This window comes from Leucoraja erinacea, chromosome 1 (assembly GCF_028641065.1).
Source record: "Leucoraja erinacea ecotype New England chromosome 1, Leri_hhj_1, whole genome shotgun sequence".
Taxonomy (NCBI): domain Eukaryota; kingdom Metazoa; phylum Chordata; class Chondrichthyes; order Rajiformes; family Rajidae; genus Leucoraja; species Leucoraja erinaceus.
Window position 1 is genome coordinate 22,066,965 of NC_073377.1, and position 18,199 is coordinate 22,085,163.

At 43.1% G+C, this 18,199-nt stretch overlaps 1 protein-coding gene across 11 annotated transcripts in view; it reads right to left on the reverse strand.

The window, feature by feature from the left end:
• The window catches only part of tcf4 (transcription factor 4), a 618,702-nt gene that overhangs the window by 282,736 nt on the left and 317,767 nt on the right, over window positions 1-18,199 (reverse strand). The window contains exon 1 of one of the 11 annotated variants that reach the window (XM_055663145.1): window positions 13,286-13,351. The exons of the other annotated variants lie outside the window; for them this stretch is intronic. Coding sequence (XP_055519120.1) covers window positions 13,286-13,336 — 51 coding nt within the window. The 5' untranslated portion in view covers window positions 13,337-13,351. Of the gene's footprint in view, window positions 1-13,285; window positions 13,352-18,199 lie in introns of those variants that run through there. 11 annotated transcript variants of the gene reach the window in all.

Consider the following 18,199-nt stretch of genomic DNA (forward strand, 5'->3'; position numbering starts at 1 on the left):
ACCAATTCTCGGGGTCTGGGAGAAAGCAGTAAAGTTAACTTGAGATTCAAGACACCAAAAAAAAATCAAATACTCCCCGTGGACAAAAAGTAACTTGACTGGGAAAGGGGGTGTGAGTGATGTGAAATTGCCCCCTATTACTAGCTACATTTCATTTTTAATTATAAACGTGAAAATATCATGAAACACATCAATACACAAGTACAATACAGTCAGAACTGCAGCCAATTTTTCTGCCAACATTTTAACCCTGTCAGGGCACGGCCCTTCGGCAGGTGACAAAGACTTACAACTGCATTCGCTCTGACTGCTTTCATTTTTAAGAAAACATTTCAAATGTTGCTTTCCACATTGAGCTGAAAATGCATTTCATTATTTCCTACTTCAATCATTGTTTCCTAGAATCGTGAACCTCTTACCTCCCCTCAGTTTCCTCTTCCTCCTGCTATCTTTTAGAAAGACAAGTTTGGTGTCATCCGAATAGTGCTTGATTTATTGCATTTTCCCTTCTATTTTCTGTGCCCTTGTTCATGTCCTTGCAGGCACTTCAGAGTTTTTATTTATTTATATATATATATATATATATATAAAGGGTTGGGCAGCATTAAAGTAGCATTGAGATTTCTTCTTGTACAGAAATGCTGTTGCAGTGTTCAAACGGTCAAATGTCTTCAACAGGATTTTACCACTGTAAATGTAAACTTGCATTCACGCTGCAAACTGCTGTTGTTCCTTATGAAACATCAAACAGGCAAGTACTGTATATAGTAAATTACAGGATCACTGCAAACAAATCAAAACTGGGCACAACGCATACTTAAAAAGTCTTCTCACTTCCCTTTTATGAAAATGCTAACTGTTGGGGAAGTTATAATTCAGCTGAAATGATCTGGTAAACCACCATAATAATGTCACATAAAAGCACAATCTTCATTTAGCTACATCACAAAGTTTCGTTATACTAGTCGTTGGAGTACTAATTCTGTTGGTGGAATCTCGTCATCACACAGCCCATTATAAGATTACTAAATTATACAGTCAGTTTCTCAAGTTCTGCATTATATGAAACTGTACTGTCCAATTCAAAGTTAAATGAACTATTTTTAGACATAGGATGGTGCTATGCAAACATGCAATGATTTCAAGCAGCAGAACATTAGCAAGAAGCAACACCTCATTCCCTCAAATGTGTTTGGCTGGTTAGTTATGGGTCATAAGTAATTTACATTTCATGTCCATTTACTCCTCTATGCTATGTATCACTAATACCCTTTAACAAATAAAATTCCATGGAGCTTCAACAATTTAACAAACCCAGATTCAACACCCAAAAGCAGAATCCCTCTACATTATAATGGTTCCTGATCTCTTACTTAAAATCGCACTTCTTGCTCTGATTTATTGCTCCTATCACATCTAGATGTGAATACTAGTGGACAATTCATCAACAAATGGCATGAACATCCAACAAAGTCAAAGTATCAAAGACAAGGCAGAAATATTCAACCATCTTAAAACATATGCTGTTAAATGATAGACTTCCTCAGTCACAAAACTGAGTCTTCTGCCAATTTGATTCACTCAACCCAAAATCAAGAAGCATGAATGTATTAAATACACCAAATAACATAGATTATGACAACATACAGCTCCAGTGTTTAAGATCTGTGGTTTTTAAGATTGGTTGGTTGGCGGCACGACTCACCAGTTGCAGTTGCAGCGGCCCCTGCAGCCTGTCTCTGTCTTTTTTTATTTTTTGTCTAGTTAAATGTAGTGTTGGTGTTTTTTAATACTAGTTTTAAATGTGTATATGTGGGGGGGCGGGGGGGGGGAGGGGGAAACCGTTAAAAATCTCTTCCCTGTTCGGGAGACCCGACCTTTCCCTGTCGGTCTCCGTTGTCGTTGGGGCCTAGCACCGTGGAGCGGCCTCCAACCTGAACGACCCGGGGGCTCGGGAGACTGCGGAGCTGCGGACTACTCACCATCGTGGCTGGCCTCGGAGCGTGGGAGCGGTGGTGACTCGCTGCTGCGACTCGACTCCTGGGGCTCGGAGGCTCCAGCAACGCAGCCACAGGTCCGGTGAACTGGGACATCGGGAGCTCGCGGGTCCGGGGGGAGAGAGAGACCGCTTCCCGGAGCTCCCGCAACGCGACTTCTCCAGCCTGTGTCACGGGGTTGGAACGACCCGGAGCGGGGTCGAACATCGCCCAGCGCAGCTTCATGGCCGTGGGACATTCCAGCACCTGCCGGGGGCTCCAACTTTGTGACATTTAGACCGGGAGCGGGGCCGTAAATTGCCCGGCACGGCCTAAAATGGCCGTGGGACTTATCATCGCCCACCTGGGGCTTGGATATCGGGAGAGACATGGAGAACAGGGGAGAGAAAAGACTTTGCCTTCCATCATGGATGGATGTTTGTGTGAATTAAATTGTGTGTATGTCTAGGAAATTGTCTTTGTTTGTATGGCTGTGGAAACAGAATTTCGTTTGAGCCTCACTGGGGCTCAAATGACAATAAAATTGTATTGTATTGTATTGTAAAACTAGCTTGCTCCTTAAAATAATTGCTACAGTACAGCTGTAACGCACATATCATTTGACATCAGAGTTAATATAAAGTTAAAATACGCTAACATATCCTATTCACAAAAAGCAGGGGAAAAAATGCTCAATTCAGTACTGGCTCTTCAGTCCACTCACAATAGAAACATAGAAATTAGGTGCAGGAGTAGGCCATTCGGCCCTTCGAGCCTGCACCGCCATTCAATACGATCATGGCTGATCATCCAACTCAGTATCCCGTACCTGCCTTCTCTCCATACCCCCTGATCCCTTTAGCCACAAGGGCCACATCTAACTCCCTCTTAAATATAGCCAATGAACTGGCCTCAACTACCCTCTGTGGCAGAGAGTTCCAGAGATTCACCATTCTCTGTGTGAAAAATGATTTTCTCATCTCAGTCTTAAATGATTTCCCCCTTATCCTTAAGCTGTGACCCCTTGTCCTGGACTTCCCTAACATCGGGAACAATCCTGCATCTAGCCTGTCCAACCCCTTAAGAATTGTGTAAGTTTCTATAAGATCCCCTCTCAATCTCCTAAATTCTAGAGAGTATAAACCAAGTCTATCCAGTCTTTCTTCATAAGACAGTCCTGACATCCCAGGAATCAGTCTGGTGAACCGTCTCTGCACTCCCTCTATGGCAATAATGTCCGTCCTCAGATTTGGAGACCAAAACTGTACGCAATACTCCAGGTGTGGTCTCACCAAGACCCTGTACAACTGCAGTAGAACCTCCCTGCTCCTATACTCAAATCCTTTTGCAATGAAAGCTAACATACCATTCGCTTTCTTTACTGCCTGCTGCACCTGCATGCCTACCTTCAATGACTGGTGTACCATGACACCCAGGTCTCGCTGCATCTCCCCCTTTCCCAATCGGCCACCATTTAGATAATAATCTGCTTTCCCGTTTTTGCCACGAAAATGGATAACCTCACATTTGTCCACATTATACTGCATCTGCCAAACATTTGCCCACTCACCCAGCCTATCCAAGTCACCTTGCAGTCTCCTAGCATCCTCCTCACAGCTAACACTGCCCCCCAGCTTAGTGTCATCCGCAAACTTGGAGATATTGCCTTCAATTCCCTCATCCAGATCATTAATATATATTGTAAATAGCTGGGGTCCCAGCACTGAGCCTTGCGGTACCCCACTAGTCACTGCCTGCCATTGTGAAAATGACCCGTTTACTCCTACTCTTTGCTTCCTGTTTGCCAGCCAGTTCTCTATCCACATCAATACTGAACCCCCAATGCCGTGTGCTTTAAGTTTGTATACTAATCTCTTATGTGGGACCTTGTCGAAAGCCTTCTGGAAGTCCAGATACACCACATCCACTGGTTCTCCCCTATCCACGCTACTAGTTACATCCTCGAAAAATTCTATAAGATTCGTCAAACATGATTTACCTTTCGTAAATCCATGCTGACTTTGTCCAATGATTTCACCACTTTCCAAATGTGCTGCTATCCCATCTTTAATAACTGACTCTAGCAGTTTCCCCACTACCGATGTTAGACTAACTGGTCTGTAATTCCCCGTTTTCTCTCTCTCTCCCTTCTTCTTAAAAAGTGGGGTTACGTTTGCTACCCGCCAATCTTCAGGAACTACTCCAGAATCTAAAGAGTTTTGAAAGATTATTACTAATGCATCCACTATTTCAATTATCAATAAAGTGATGGAGAATATCTTTGGTAGCACTATCAAGGAAAATATCACGAACAACCTTTACATTACATGCACCCGAGGAAATTATCTCTCTTGAAACAATCAAAAAAACTGCAGATGCCATAAACATAACACACTTGAAATACTCAAGAGGTAAGGCAGCACCTGTGGAAAGGGAAACATGGGTTTAGTTTAGTTTATTATTGTCACGTGTACCAAGGTACAGTGAAAAGACACGTTTACAGATGCTGACTTATGGGCCTGTCCAACTTAGGCGATTTTTCAGCGGACTGCCGGAGACTGTCAAGTTGCTGGCCGTCGCTTGAAAAACCGGTAACTGGAACGGCGACCGTCTGAGTGGAACACACACACACACATCGCAAAGGTGGGGGCCGGGTCAAGCGGGGGGAGCGCTGTCTGAAATTCACACGGTGCAAAGCCAAGGTGATAGAGACACACACCGCGCGCGATGAACAGGAAGGTTAAGACGGCTAGCACAGTGCACAGTAAAAGACGAGGGGGGGGGGGAGAAGGAGTGGAGACACTTTTAATAAGCCAGAGATACACAGTTGTGAAGTTCAGCGGGCATTTAACATTTCCGGTCAGTTATCCTTGAAAATGAAAATGACCGGTCAGCAAAGGCGATTAATTAAAACTGCCTACGACTACCTCGACTACCCATAACAGGGCTCTCGCTTAACTTTTTTTCCCTGTTGCCAGCCGGGCAATCTTGACAGCTCTTTAGGTTGCCAAATGACAGTTTAGGTGGTCATTTAAGACGGTTAAGACCCGACGCGGCCCCAAAGCTGTGGCGGCGGCAGCAGCGGAAGCGGAGACCCGACTCGGCCCCGAAGCTGTGGCGGAGGCAGCGGCCGCCCGCGGAATTTGAACCATCGTCTCGGCGCAGAGGGAGAACAAAGAGGGAAGGGACAGAGACTTTAAGATTTTGCCATCCACCACAGTGAGGAGGTGTTTGGTGAACTCACTGTGGTGGATGTTAAATTTGTGTTGATTGTGTGTTTTTGTCATTTTTTTAATTATATGTATGACTGCAGGGAAACAAAATTTCGTTCAGACCAAAAGGTCTGAATGACAATAAGCGAATCTAATCTATGGGGCGAAGGAAATAGGCAACGTTTCAGGCCGAAACCCATCAGTCTGAAGAAGGGTTTTGGCCCGAAACGTTGCCCATTTCCTTCGCTCCATAGATGCTGCCGCATCCGCTGAGTTTCTCCAGCACTTTTGTCTACATTCACATATTATTTCTGCTTCAAATAAAGTCACAAACTAAACATATTCACCAAGCAAGACATTATATATACCGCAATGACATGCAGCAAAATTATAATATAATATCTCAGCTCTTTTTACATATTGCAATTGATGCAAGCATTTTTTCTGTGAAGGACCGAAAATTACCATGACATGGCCATAGCATGGGTCGTTATTGCTATTGGCACAGAAACACTCTGGCTTCCCACATAATTTATCCATAACAAAATATACAGGTTGCAAGGAAATTTCTAAAGGCATTTTATGATAATAGCTGTTAAAGCCGACTATACCAATCTGACAGGTTAAACATAGAAACATAGAAATTAGGTGCAGGAGTAGGCCATTCGGCCCTTCGAGCCTGCACCGCCATTCAATATGATCATGGCCGATCATCCAACTCAGTATCCCGTACCTGCCTTCTCTCCATACCCCCTGATCCCTTTAGCCACAAGGGCCACATCTAATTCCCTCTTAAATATAGCCAATGATCTGGCCTCGACTACCCTCTGTGGCATTACACTAATGGCAAGAGATGGCCAAAGGACATAACTGCAGCAAATGTTCTTTTGGTAATATGTTTAAAGGTGTCAAAACAAATAATAACATTGGGAATTAAAACACATTTGATTGCATTCCGTTAGCAAACATAGTCAATGTTCGCTCCGAAGACCATGAAGCACAATAGGGTCACGGTGTGTGTGAATCAGTGCGGGGTGGATAGATGGCGGGGGGGTTTGAGAAGGCAATCGGTGCGGAATGGATGGATTGAGGCAGGTGAATTAGTACGTGTTGGTTGGAGTAGGTAAAATTGTGAGGGGAGATCTCAGTGGTGTTGAATGGGGGGATCAGTATGGGAAGGATGGGGGGGGGGATCAGTACAGGATGAATGGAGGTAGACAAAAATGTTGGGGAAATTCAGCGGGTGAGGCAGCATCTATGGAGCTAACGAAATATGCAACATTTCAGGTTGAGACCCTTCTTCAAACTGGGGAGGATCAAGAATGGGGGGGGATCAGTACAGGATGGATGGGGGGGGGGGGGGTCAGGACTGTGGATCAGAGGGTCTGTGCAGGATGAATGGGTAATCACTACAGGATGAATAAGAGGATCAGTAGACGATGAATGAGCAATCAGCACGGGATGAATGAGGGGATCAGTAAAAGATGAATGGGGAGATCACTACAGGATGGATGGAGGGATAGGTGCAGGGTAAATGAGGGTGGGTCAGTACGGGATGAATGGGAGGATCAGTGCAGTATGAATGGGGGGGAGAAGTGCAGGATGGATAGGAAGGGGGGTGAGTACAGGATGAATTGGGGGACCAGTGTAGGATGGATGGGGGGGGGGGGGGGGGGGTGGCAGGAGAATCAATGCAGGTGGGTAGGGTGATGAATTGATTGGAGGGGGGATAGAACAGGGGATGTCAGTGAGGACTGAATAGAGGGAGGGGAGGGAATGGGGATCGGTGCGGGATGGAGAAAGAGGGGTCTCAGGATAAGAGGGGTGGAGGGGGGAGAGAGAGGGAGAGAGGGAGAGAGGGAGAGAGGGAGAGAGGGAGAGAGGGAGAGAGGGAGAGAGGGAGAGAGGGTGGGAGAGGAGAGAGGGAGAGAGGGAGAGAGGGAGAGAGGGAGAGAGGGAGAGAGGATGAGAGGGAGAGAGGGAGAGGGAGAGGGAGAGGAGAGAGAGAGAGAGGGAGAGGGAGAGGGGGAGAGAGAGAGAGAGAGAGAGGGAGAGAGAGGGAGAGAGGAGAGAGAGAGAGGGAGAGAGAGAGAGAGAGGGAGAGGGGGAGAGAGAGAGAGAGAGAGAGAGAGAGAGGGGAGAGAGAGAGAGAGAGATGGAGAGAGAGAGGGAGAGAGATGAGAGAGAGAGAGAGAGAGGGAGAGAGAGAGAGAGAGAGAGAGAGAGAGAGAGAGAGAGAGAGAGAGAGAGAGGAGAGGTGGGAAGGAAGGAAGATCAGCGCTCCTCGGACAACATCGCCCCGCTGCCTTGGCCGTCCCTGTCCAACGCCAAAGTGCCGCCGCAACCACGCCACCTCCTCCCCTCCTCCGCCAGCAGGGCCGAGCGGTGCAGCTCAAAGATTCTATAGCTATAGGATCTGTCGTGCAGCTGCTTCAGACGGCGGAAGGAGACCTCCCTCGCCCTCCCTCTCTCCCCCTCCCTCCTGGCCTCGGTGTGCGGGAGGGGTTGTACTGAAAGCGCTGTTGGTGGATTTGCAGGCAGCCGCCGTTATCAGGGCGATAGCCACCACTGCTTACAAATTCGCCAACGGAGCTTTCACAACCCCTCTCGCACGCCGAGGCCGGGAGGAGGGAGGGAGGGAGGGAGGGAGTGTTTGATTGCCAAGCCGGGCAAAATGAGTCGGCATTTAGGTTGCCCGGCTGCACTTTGAGTGGTCAATGGCACCCGGGCAACCTCTAATTTAGAGCCCTGCATAACTACATGGCGACCCCACTACAACTGCACCTACGACTACAGGATTATCGATTTTCTCCAAGGCGACCAATAATCGGTCGCAGAAAAATTTTCAACATGTTGATAAAGTTGCGGCGACCATACTGAGGCCGCGACTAGTTCCCAGAATGCGGGAACTCCTCGCAACCATGAAGGAGAATCACCAGAGATCACCAGCGAACATGTGGCGACCATGTGGCGAACGCAGAGTTTCCTGCACTCGCCTAAGTGGGACAGGCCCATGAGTTCTTCCTGACATTTTTTTAATTGATTTTTCTATTGAATTATTTTATCATTTGAGGCACATAATTAGATTGTTCGCTAACTTTTAAACTCTAGATAAAACAAAGTTTACAGAACCCCACCATGTCATGTACTATTATGAATTTCTGACTGTTAAGGACATTAAGAGCTTTGTGCAGGAAAGTTGGGCTAAGGTAGATTAGCTTGCTCTTATTAAATGGCAGACCACGTGCAATGTGCCAAATGGGCTGTTCATATTTCTATTTCTTATGTTATCAAATGCAAGCATGAGCTTTTAAAACTTAATTGTATCCTCTTCAAGCACAATATGAACTAGATTTTTGTTATCTGTATATCTGAACAAATGTAATTGTCCACATGTGGTTGTCACTCGATGTGCATTAAATGTACAATTTGCCTTTATCAGGATGCAACACAAAGTTTGTGTTTTTCCATACTGATTTTAAACTGCCAAATTAGCTTTTGCAGTTATAATGTTCCTTCTGCTGCCTACAAAGAATCATGTGAAAAAATCCATCAATTTTAGTTTAGTTTAGTTTAGAGATACAATGTGGAAACAGGCCTTTCGCGATATATTGCTTGATAGCACTACCAAAGACATTTTCCATCACAGATCCACCAGTGTGCGCTGACCAGCAACCCCCCACAGTTACACTATCCCACACACAAGGGACAACTTACACTTATACCATGCCAATTAACCTACAAACCTGTATGACTTTGGAGTATAGAAGAGGAAACCGAAGATCCTGGAGAAAACCAATGCAGGTCACGGGGTGAATGTACAATTTCCTTACAGACAGCACCCGTAGTCAGGATCGTACCCGGGTCTCTGGTGCTGTTAAGGGCCTGTCCCACTGCGGCAACCTATTTGGCGAGTTTAGAAGAGTTAGGAGAGTTCGAAAAAGTGTCTTGTTGAAGACCTCCTTCGACTATGTTGAAGACTAGCTTCGACTAGCTTCGGGAAAATTGGACACCGAATAGTGGAGAGTGAAGATGACCTTCGATTTCCTTTGACCTCCCTTCGACGATGTTGAAGACTATCTACGACTACCTTCGACTACCCTCTATTACGTACGAATAACATGCCAACCGGCCAACACCGCCATTCAATATGATCATGGCTGATCATCCAAAATCAGTTCCCCATTCCTGCTTTTCCCCCATATCCCTTGATTCCTTTAGCCCTGAGCTAAATCTAACTCTCTCTTGAAAACATGCAGTGAATTGGCCTCCACTGCCTTCTGTGGCAGAGACTCTGAGGTGAAGAAGATTTTCCTCATCTCAGTCCTGAATGGCCTACTGCTTATACTTATGGGCCTGTCCCACTTAGGTAATTTTTCAGCAGACTACCGGCGACTGTCAAGTTGCTGGCAGTCACCTGAAAAACCGGCAACTGGAACGGCGACTGTCAGAGTGAAACACACACACACACACACACACACCCAACACATCGCTTCCTTCACCAGCCCATTATGAGGCAGGGGACAGGGAAGAGAGGGGAGATCGCTGTCTAAAAAATTCACACGGTGCAAAGCCAAGGTGAAACAGACACACACACCGCGATGAACAGGAACGTTGGTGCTGTAAAAAGACGGCTGAAACACAGAGTATGGTGAGTCCTTAAAATAGGGGGGGGGGGGGGGGGTAGGGGGGGGGGGGATGGGGATGGGGAGGGAGGAGAAGGAGTGGAGACAACTTTTAAGAGGCCAGAAATACACGGCTGTGAAGCTCAGCGGCCATTTAACATTACCGGTCGGTTATCCTTGGTTCTGAAAACTACTGCTTACCTTTTTTCCCCCCAATGAAATTCACCGATCCGCACCGGCTACAACCTACGAGAACCTCCGACCTCCTGGCAACCCATTAGGACCTCCTGGTGACCCACCTACGGCACGAGAATTCTCGCTATTCTCCATGGCGGCTTCATTCTAGTCGCCGTTAATATTTCAACATGTTGAAAAATTCACTTTGATCATAATAAGGCCGTGACTAGTTCCCAGAATGCGGGAACTTCTCACGACCATGAAAGCGACTCCCTGGCAACCACCCGTGACCTTGTGGCAACTGCATAGTATCCTGCAGTCGCCTAAAAAGTGGGACAGGCCCATTAATCTGTGACCCCTGGTTCTGGACTCCGCCAACATCAGGAATATTTTTCCTGCATTTAGCCTGTTCAACCCTTTAAGAATTGTTTTATGATTCTATAAGATATCCTCTCATCCTTCTAAATTCCAGTGAATACAAGCTCAGTCGACCCATTCTTTCATCATATGTCAGTCCCGCCATCCCGGGAATTAACCTGGTGAACCTACGCCGCACTCCCTCAATAGCAATAATGTCCTTCCTCAAATTAAGAGACCAGAATTGCACACAATATTCCAGGTATGGTCGACCTGGGCCAAGTAATCTCCAGCCCAAAACCAAGTTTAGAAACACTGATCAGAGAACTGTTGATGTGTTATTTTAATGTATATATTGTGGCGGTCCCTGGGGGGTAGGCCACTCCTTGGATCATCCCCCTCGACGATTGAGGGACAGGGGCGTAGGTCTGCCACGGGATTTACCGGTCGACTCCCGAGGGGTAGAGATAAGAGTGTCAGTGTGTGTTCTTGAACTGTTGGAATTAAAAAGCTTCTTTTGAATCCGCCTGGCGTCCGGTCTTTTCCTGACCTTGACCAGGCCACTACAATATACTCAATTTAAATTTTGTGCATTTGCCAATTATTTGGAATCATAGAAACATAGAAAATAGGTGCAGGAGGACATTCGGCCTTTCAAGCCAGCACCGCCATTCGTTGTGATCATGGCTGATCGTCCCCTATCAATAACCCGTACCTGCCTTCTCCCCATATCCGTTGACTCCACTAGCCCCTAGAGCTCTATCTAACTCTCTCTTAAATCCATCCAGTGACTTGGCCTCCACTGCCCTCTGTGGCAGGGAATTCCATAAATTCACAACTCTCTGGGTGAAAAAGTTTTTTCTGACCTCAGTCTTAAATGACCTCCCCTTTATTCTAAGACTTTGGCCGCTGGTTCTGGACTCGCCCAACATTGGGAACATTTTTCCTGCATCTAGCTTGTCCAGTCCATTTATAATTTTATATGTTTCTATAAGATCCCCCCCTCATCTTTCTAAACTCCAGTGAATACAAGCCTAGTCTTTTCAATCTTTCCTCATATGACAGTCCCGCCATCCCAGGGATCAACCCCGTGAACCGACGCTGTACTGCCTCAATCACAAGGATGTCCTTCCTCAAATTAGACTAAAACTGTACACAATATTCCAGATGTGGTCTCATCAGAGCCCACTACAACTGCAGAAGAACCTCTTTACTCCTATATTGAAATCCTCTTGTTATGAAGGCCAACATTCCATTAGCTTTCTTCACTGCCTGCTGTACCTGTAAGCCAACTTTCAGTGACTGGTGTACAAGGACACCCAGGTCTCGCTGTACCTCCCCCTTACCTAATATAACCACATTGAGCACATCCAAAATTCATCTCTTCTGAGATTCCAGAGGGTTTCTAATAATTTGCACTTCAGATGATTATAATGTATATTTTGAATAGTAGAAAATCTGTATTACTTCCAGTTTATATTAACAAAATATTTCTGAAAGATTTAAATCTGCTATGCATGTAATATTCTTTCATCTGTAAAATAATTAATCAGCTGTAAAAATACATCATAATTAATATATAAACAATACACAATAAACTACTTGAATAAATATTGAGGTTGATGTGCATTAGAGAGCTGTAGAGAAGTAAGAGAAATGTTAAATATGACATTTAGGTTATCAAGGAGGGCACTGTTTTCAAAGACCTTTAAACATGAGCATAAACCTTTCAAAAAAAATTATGGCACACATTCAAAAACGTCACATGTACTTTTTCCGTAATGGAAGATTATCACCCCGTTATTGAATTGGCATCTCAGCAGATCTAAAACTAAAGATCAAAGGTTTAGGTTAGCAGGGCTGTTTAACTATGCCACGATGAAACGTCAGAAGAATTTTTCAACTGTGTTTTTTTTTAAATAACTCTCCTAAAGATTAAGGCATTTCTAAAAGCCATTCATCATTCTATATTTTCTCTCGAATAGAATTTCATTTTTCAGTACATGCCATAGATTTCATGTAATCCTCATTTCTAGGGTCCTATTTCAAGTGATCCCAGATTTAAATTTAAAAATAAAACCATCTGTTTGGAGAGAACAGAAAATAAGTAGCAAATATTATACGTTAAATTGTCTTTCGTCTCCAAGTTAACATCAGATGGTAATCCAAACCTGAGGTCCAGATGACATCTATAAACCTTTATGATGCGATCTGAACTTTTGGATACAATCCCTGTCTTTAATTTGTGTAGGAAAGAACTGCAGATGCTGGTTTAAATCAATGGTAGACACAATTGCTGGAGTAACTCAGTGCGCCAGGCAGTACCTCTGGAGAGAAGGAATGGAGAGAATGAAGAGAATGACGTTTCAGGGCCAGACCCTTCTTCAAACTGTGTATCGGGTCGAGACATTTTGTGTCTACCCCGTCTTTAATTTACTGACCACCCTCCAGCATTTTCTGCACATTGAACATGTCAAACAATCGTGAAAATATCAGAGACCATGGAAATAATTCTCTAAAACAGTGAGTTCCTCAGATTTATAATGTCACATAGATTCTAGTAGATGTCTGACACGCAGGAAGGCAAGTCAACATTAGGCCGTGCATGGGGATTGGGAACTGCTGCAACCCAATACATGACTACCATGCTGCCTAGGGCTAAAGTGTTATTAAATTCTCAGGGTGAATTTCAGCTTTCAAGAGAATAGGAGAAAAATTGGACAAGTACAAGGAAGGTGTGAACATTTAAAAGTAAATTCAAAAGTAACTCTAAGAATTTGTGATTGCGAAATGGAGAAATGCAAAATATGAGAATTTCTGACGGTGAACCCTTATTTTCAAAATTTTAAAAAGCCAAATTATCCTTTTTTTTAATGTTGCCACCTCATTCCATTTTCACAGCGTAACATGATTTTCATTTTAAAAAACCTAACCATACCACTGTAATAAATGCTGCTGCACGTATGATCCAAGACAAATCAGTCTGCATAACCTTCGACTCAGTCACTGGGCACGTTTAAACACCAGTCTGTTTGCACAAGCCACCTGCAGCAGGCAGGATATTGTCAGCAATCTGCTCCCCAAAATCAATGACCCTTGCTTTGACCTCCAGAAACAGGATATACAGAAACAAGCTGCTGCAGGAACTGAAAGCTTTCGAGCCGAGGTCAGACACACAGCGAACTCACAGCACAAGTTATCTACCCTCAACACTCATGCTTACATTCCAAAGACATTTCCGTCGCAATGGAATGGCAATATATTTTGCCTGCCAACCCCTATTCTATGTAAATCTGAAAGATATGAATTTATAGTCCTTGCAGGATTCCCATAAATTCAAGCAATACATGACCTTTAAAATTCTTTAAAACATGCTCCTATTTTAATTAAGACTTAATTTGCAATGTTCTTTTTCTCTCAATGCTGTTTAACTCAGAGAATAACATTTCCAAACCAAGAGCATGAATTAAAATTGTACAACACAGTGGGAGGCCATTTACCCTTTGTCTCTGCCTAGATCTTTGCAAGAGTGATCACGTTAATCTAATTTCTTGCTCTTTCTCCAGTCCTAAAAATGTACCCCTTTTAAGAACATACCCAAATCCTTTTAGAAAGTCACTTGTGAATCACCACACTTATAAGCTGAGTAATCTTGATAATGACAACTGTGCCCTCTCTCATGTACCCTTCTGCGTGAAAATATTTTCTCCAGCATTTCTCTGCAAAACTTTCATGATTTTGAACACCATTCTCATTAACAACTCTGAAAAGGAATGCGTGTTCCCCATTCTCTCCATGTACCCATGTTGCTTCATCACTGGTGCTGTTCTACAAAATCTCCTCTGCACTCTATCTCTGTACCCTATCTAAAGCCAAGGCAGCCAGTTAAACAGTCAGAACTGTACACAATGCCCTGAGCCTATAACGTTACTACACTTAACTACATGACTGATCCAAACTTGCTTTAAAAATCACAGTCTGATCAACTGTAGAAGTTAATTATTTGTGGTTTTTTTTGTTGCAGGACCTATTATAATTGTACAATTTATTTCATTTTCCACCTAAATGCATTGCTTAAAAGATTGTAAGATTATTCTAAATAAATATTAGACAGTAAATAACAATATGCAATACATTCTTCCCTTGTATTAATATCTCCATATATTCTCTCACAGAAGAAATAATGAAAACAAACCACATGGATAAGAAAGGTTTAGAGATATGGGTCAAGTGCAGGCAAATGGAACAAGCATAGATGGGCATCTTGGTCAGTGGATGTGTTGGACTGAAGGTCCTGTGTGCCTGACTCAATGACCCCAGAAACTTGACATCATCCAGGAGTAAGCAGCTGACTTGAATGGATTCCCTCTACTATTCTTAACATTCATTCCATCCATCACAAATGACTATCACTGAAGTCTGCACATTCTGCAAACGCATTGCTTTATGTGCCCATGCCAATTTAGTACAGCCTCCAAAAACCATGACCTGCACCCCCAAGAAATACAAGGAAACAGGACAACCACCCTCAAACTTCAAAGTCTCAAGATAACCACTTCCTTCACCAATCCACTTCCATGTCTCATTCCTTCAGTTTGTAAATTAACTTAGAGGCAAAGACTCTACCAAGGTTCGTAGGCAGCTGACATGGAGGGTGAAATGGGAGATAGAAGGGGTAGAAAGAGGGGTAGATCAAGGGGCAGAAAAAGTCCAATGCATTTCACATCATTGTGCATAATTATCAATGATTTAACATCAAGTTAAGAGGAGTAGCCATTTGGCCCCACATACCAGTGCACCAAGCACAGTCTACTATAAAAGTCACTTCAAAATAAAAAAACCAATGTGGGCTTGGGGTTCTGAGTGCCTGTCCAATTCTCCTCCATCAGGAGATAGCATGTTCATCAGAAAAATTAAGGACATTTAATTTGGCTAAAAAAATTACTTGCATTTAATTGTGGACCTTTGCCAAAGGGCAAAACCCACTAATTTTGGAGACACTTTAATTCTTAACGGAAATGAATTGTAATTATTTTTTGTAGTGAGGAAATGATCACCTTATTCTAGATTTTTACAAAATATAATGGAGGCAAATACTATTTTTAGGAATGGCAGATTTATAGAGCTCTCTTTATGATCCCCATCACTTCAGCCTTTATAAGAATCTTTCTCAAGAGAGACATCACCTTGCTTAAGTCACTTCTTTCAATGATGTGCATGCTCTCGTGCAAACAATAGATAATGCAATGATTACAGTATAATATTTCATGCCACTACCGTCTGTCAGCTCAGGAATATCTCCAAGTTAATAACTTGTCTGTGTAAAAATTCTACTGCAGCTTCTTCCTCTTGAGGCTTTCCACACAACCATGTTCACTTGGTAATATTGAATTCTATTGAGTATTCCCAGCAAAGTAGCGGTTAAAAATCATTTATTGCAGATGGTCATGGAGGTACATTGAACAGTTTCAGAAGCCTGGGCTCAGACATATTATTGAATTATTCAAAGGCAAATCAATTTTGCTGAAAAATGTTCTTGGATGGTTTTCAGGTGAAAACAAATCACATTTGGGTATGATACTCTCCACAGTAAAAAAAATGCATGTTAAAATGATCGTGGGCAAGTGTTTTAAAGAAAGAAGTCGCATTTCTACAGGACCACCCAGTGTTTACAGGTATTTAAGTACTGATCTGCAGTTGCAATTTTAATGGATGAAGCATAGCGAACAATTTGTGCACAATAAGATACCACAAACCACAACCACACCAGTGGCTGAGGAATAAATATTGTCCAGGAAACTGCTGTAGAATAACATGCTTTATCTTTTACATCCTCATGGGAGATCAGACATGAGCGCCATTAAAGTCTCATCAGACTACAGCACTTTCAAAGTTGCAGTGCACTCTCATTTCTAATGCTAACATTTGCTCAAGACCCAAACGCTCTTATTTCACTCATGGACGAGAGCCATGGCCGACACTCGGAAGGTGTGTGTGCCTAATAAACCGTTAAAAACCATGTGGCAATCAAGAAAGTGCAGATGCTGGAAATTTGAAGTATGAACAGAAAGTGCTTGAAACTCAGCAGCATCTGTGGAAAGAGAACCACAGTAATCTTTTCAGGACAGGGGCCTTTCGTCTGAGCTGAAGGGTCTTCAAACTGAAACATTATCTCTTTCTTCAAATGCTGCCTGACTTGCTGCACATTTCCATTATTTTCTGTTTTTATTTCATAATAAGTGTTGTTAGTATAGTCTATAAACAGTAGATGGTGGAATCTAAGCTGCAAAGACGATGGCGTGATACAAATGTGATTTGGTTTATTTTATTATTGTTTACTCAAGAAAAGCATCTACTAGTCACATTTCTTGACTGAACAAATCACATCAGCAAAATCTGTTGAGTCTAATTGACTATATCTCGTCTTCACCTGGCCTACAGCCAACAATGTCCTGTTTCCTTTATTGTTTGTTACTTTTTTGCATACCTTTCATTCATTTGTTCTATATCTCTCTATATCACCGTCTATATCTCTCATTTCCCTTTCCCCGACTCTCAGCCCGAAGAAAGGTCTCAACCCGAAACGTCACCCATTCCTTTTCTTCAGAGATGCTGTCTGACCCGCTGAGTTACTCCAGCTTTTTGTGTTTATCTTCAGCAAAGCTTTTCATCTAGACTTTCTTTCCAACATCCTTTTCTACGGCGTGTAATTCATTCTAAAAAGCATGGATATTTGTATTGTTCGTTATTGTCACATGAACCGAGATACAGAGACCAACTTTGTTTACGTGCCATCCAGTCAAATCATACCTTTTTGCCCTTTTTTAAATTTGGAACAAATAAACTGTCAGCTACATCCTGCTTGAGTAAATTTGAGCGAAAATGGCGAGTTGAAATTTTAATGCATCTATTTTTGTGCCTCTAAGTTCAGTTCAGTTCAGAGATAGCACAAAATAAATTGTCTGATTATAGCCCAGCTACATAAAGACTCACTCCAGCTGTAGAGTGCAAAAACCTTCACAGTGCCCTCCATAATGTTTGGGACAAAGGCCCATCATTTATTTATTTGCCTCTGTACTCCACAACTTGAGATTTGTAATAGAAAAAAATTACGTGGTTAAAGTGCACATTGTCAGATTTTAATAAAGGCCATTTTTATATATTTTGGTTTCACCATGTAGAAATTACAACAGTGTTTATACATAGTCCCCCCATTTCAGAGCACCATAACGTTTAGGACACAGCAATGTTATGTAAATGAAAGTAGTCATGTTTAGTATTTTGTTGCATATCCTTTGCGTGCAATGACTGCTTGAAGTCTGTGATTCATGGACATCACCAGTTGCTGGGTGTCTTCTCCGGTGATACTCTGCCAGGCCTGTATTGCAGCCATCTTTAGCTTATGTTTGTTTTGGGGGCTAGTCCTCTTCAGTTTTCTCTTCAGCATATAAAAGGCATGCTCAATTGAGTTCAGATCAGGTGATTGACTTGGAAACTCAAGAATTGACCATTTTTTAACTTTGAAAAACTCCTTTGTTGTTTAGCAGTATGTTTCGGATCATTGTCTTGCTGTAGAATGAACCGCCGCCAATGAGTTTTGAGGCATTTGTTTGAACTTGAGCAGATTGGATGTGCCTATACACTTCAGAATTCATCATAGTAGCTGCTGCTGGCACCGATGATGGCAGCCACAGTGTACTGCTCCTTGCTGTTTTGTATGTGTTTGCTCGTTTGTGTTGTCTGTGAAAACCCTACAAAGATTACTTTCACGAGAGAGGTACTCATAAACATCGGACATATGGTACCTCCAAACATATCATTAATGTTTTATTATTATTATTGTTTAGTGTTT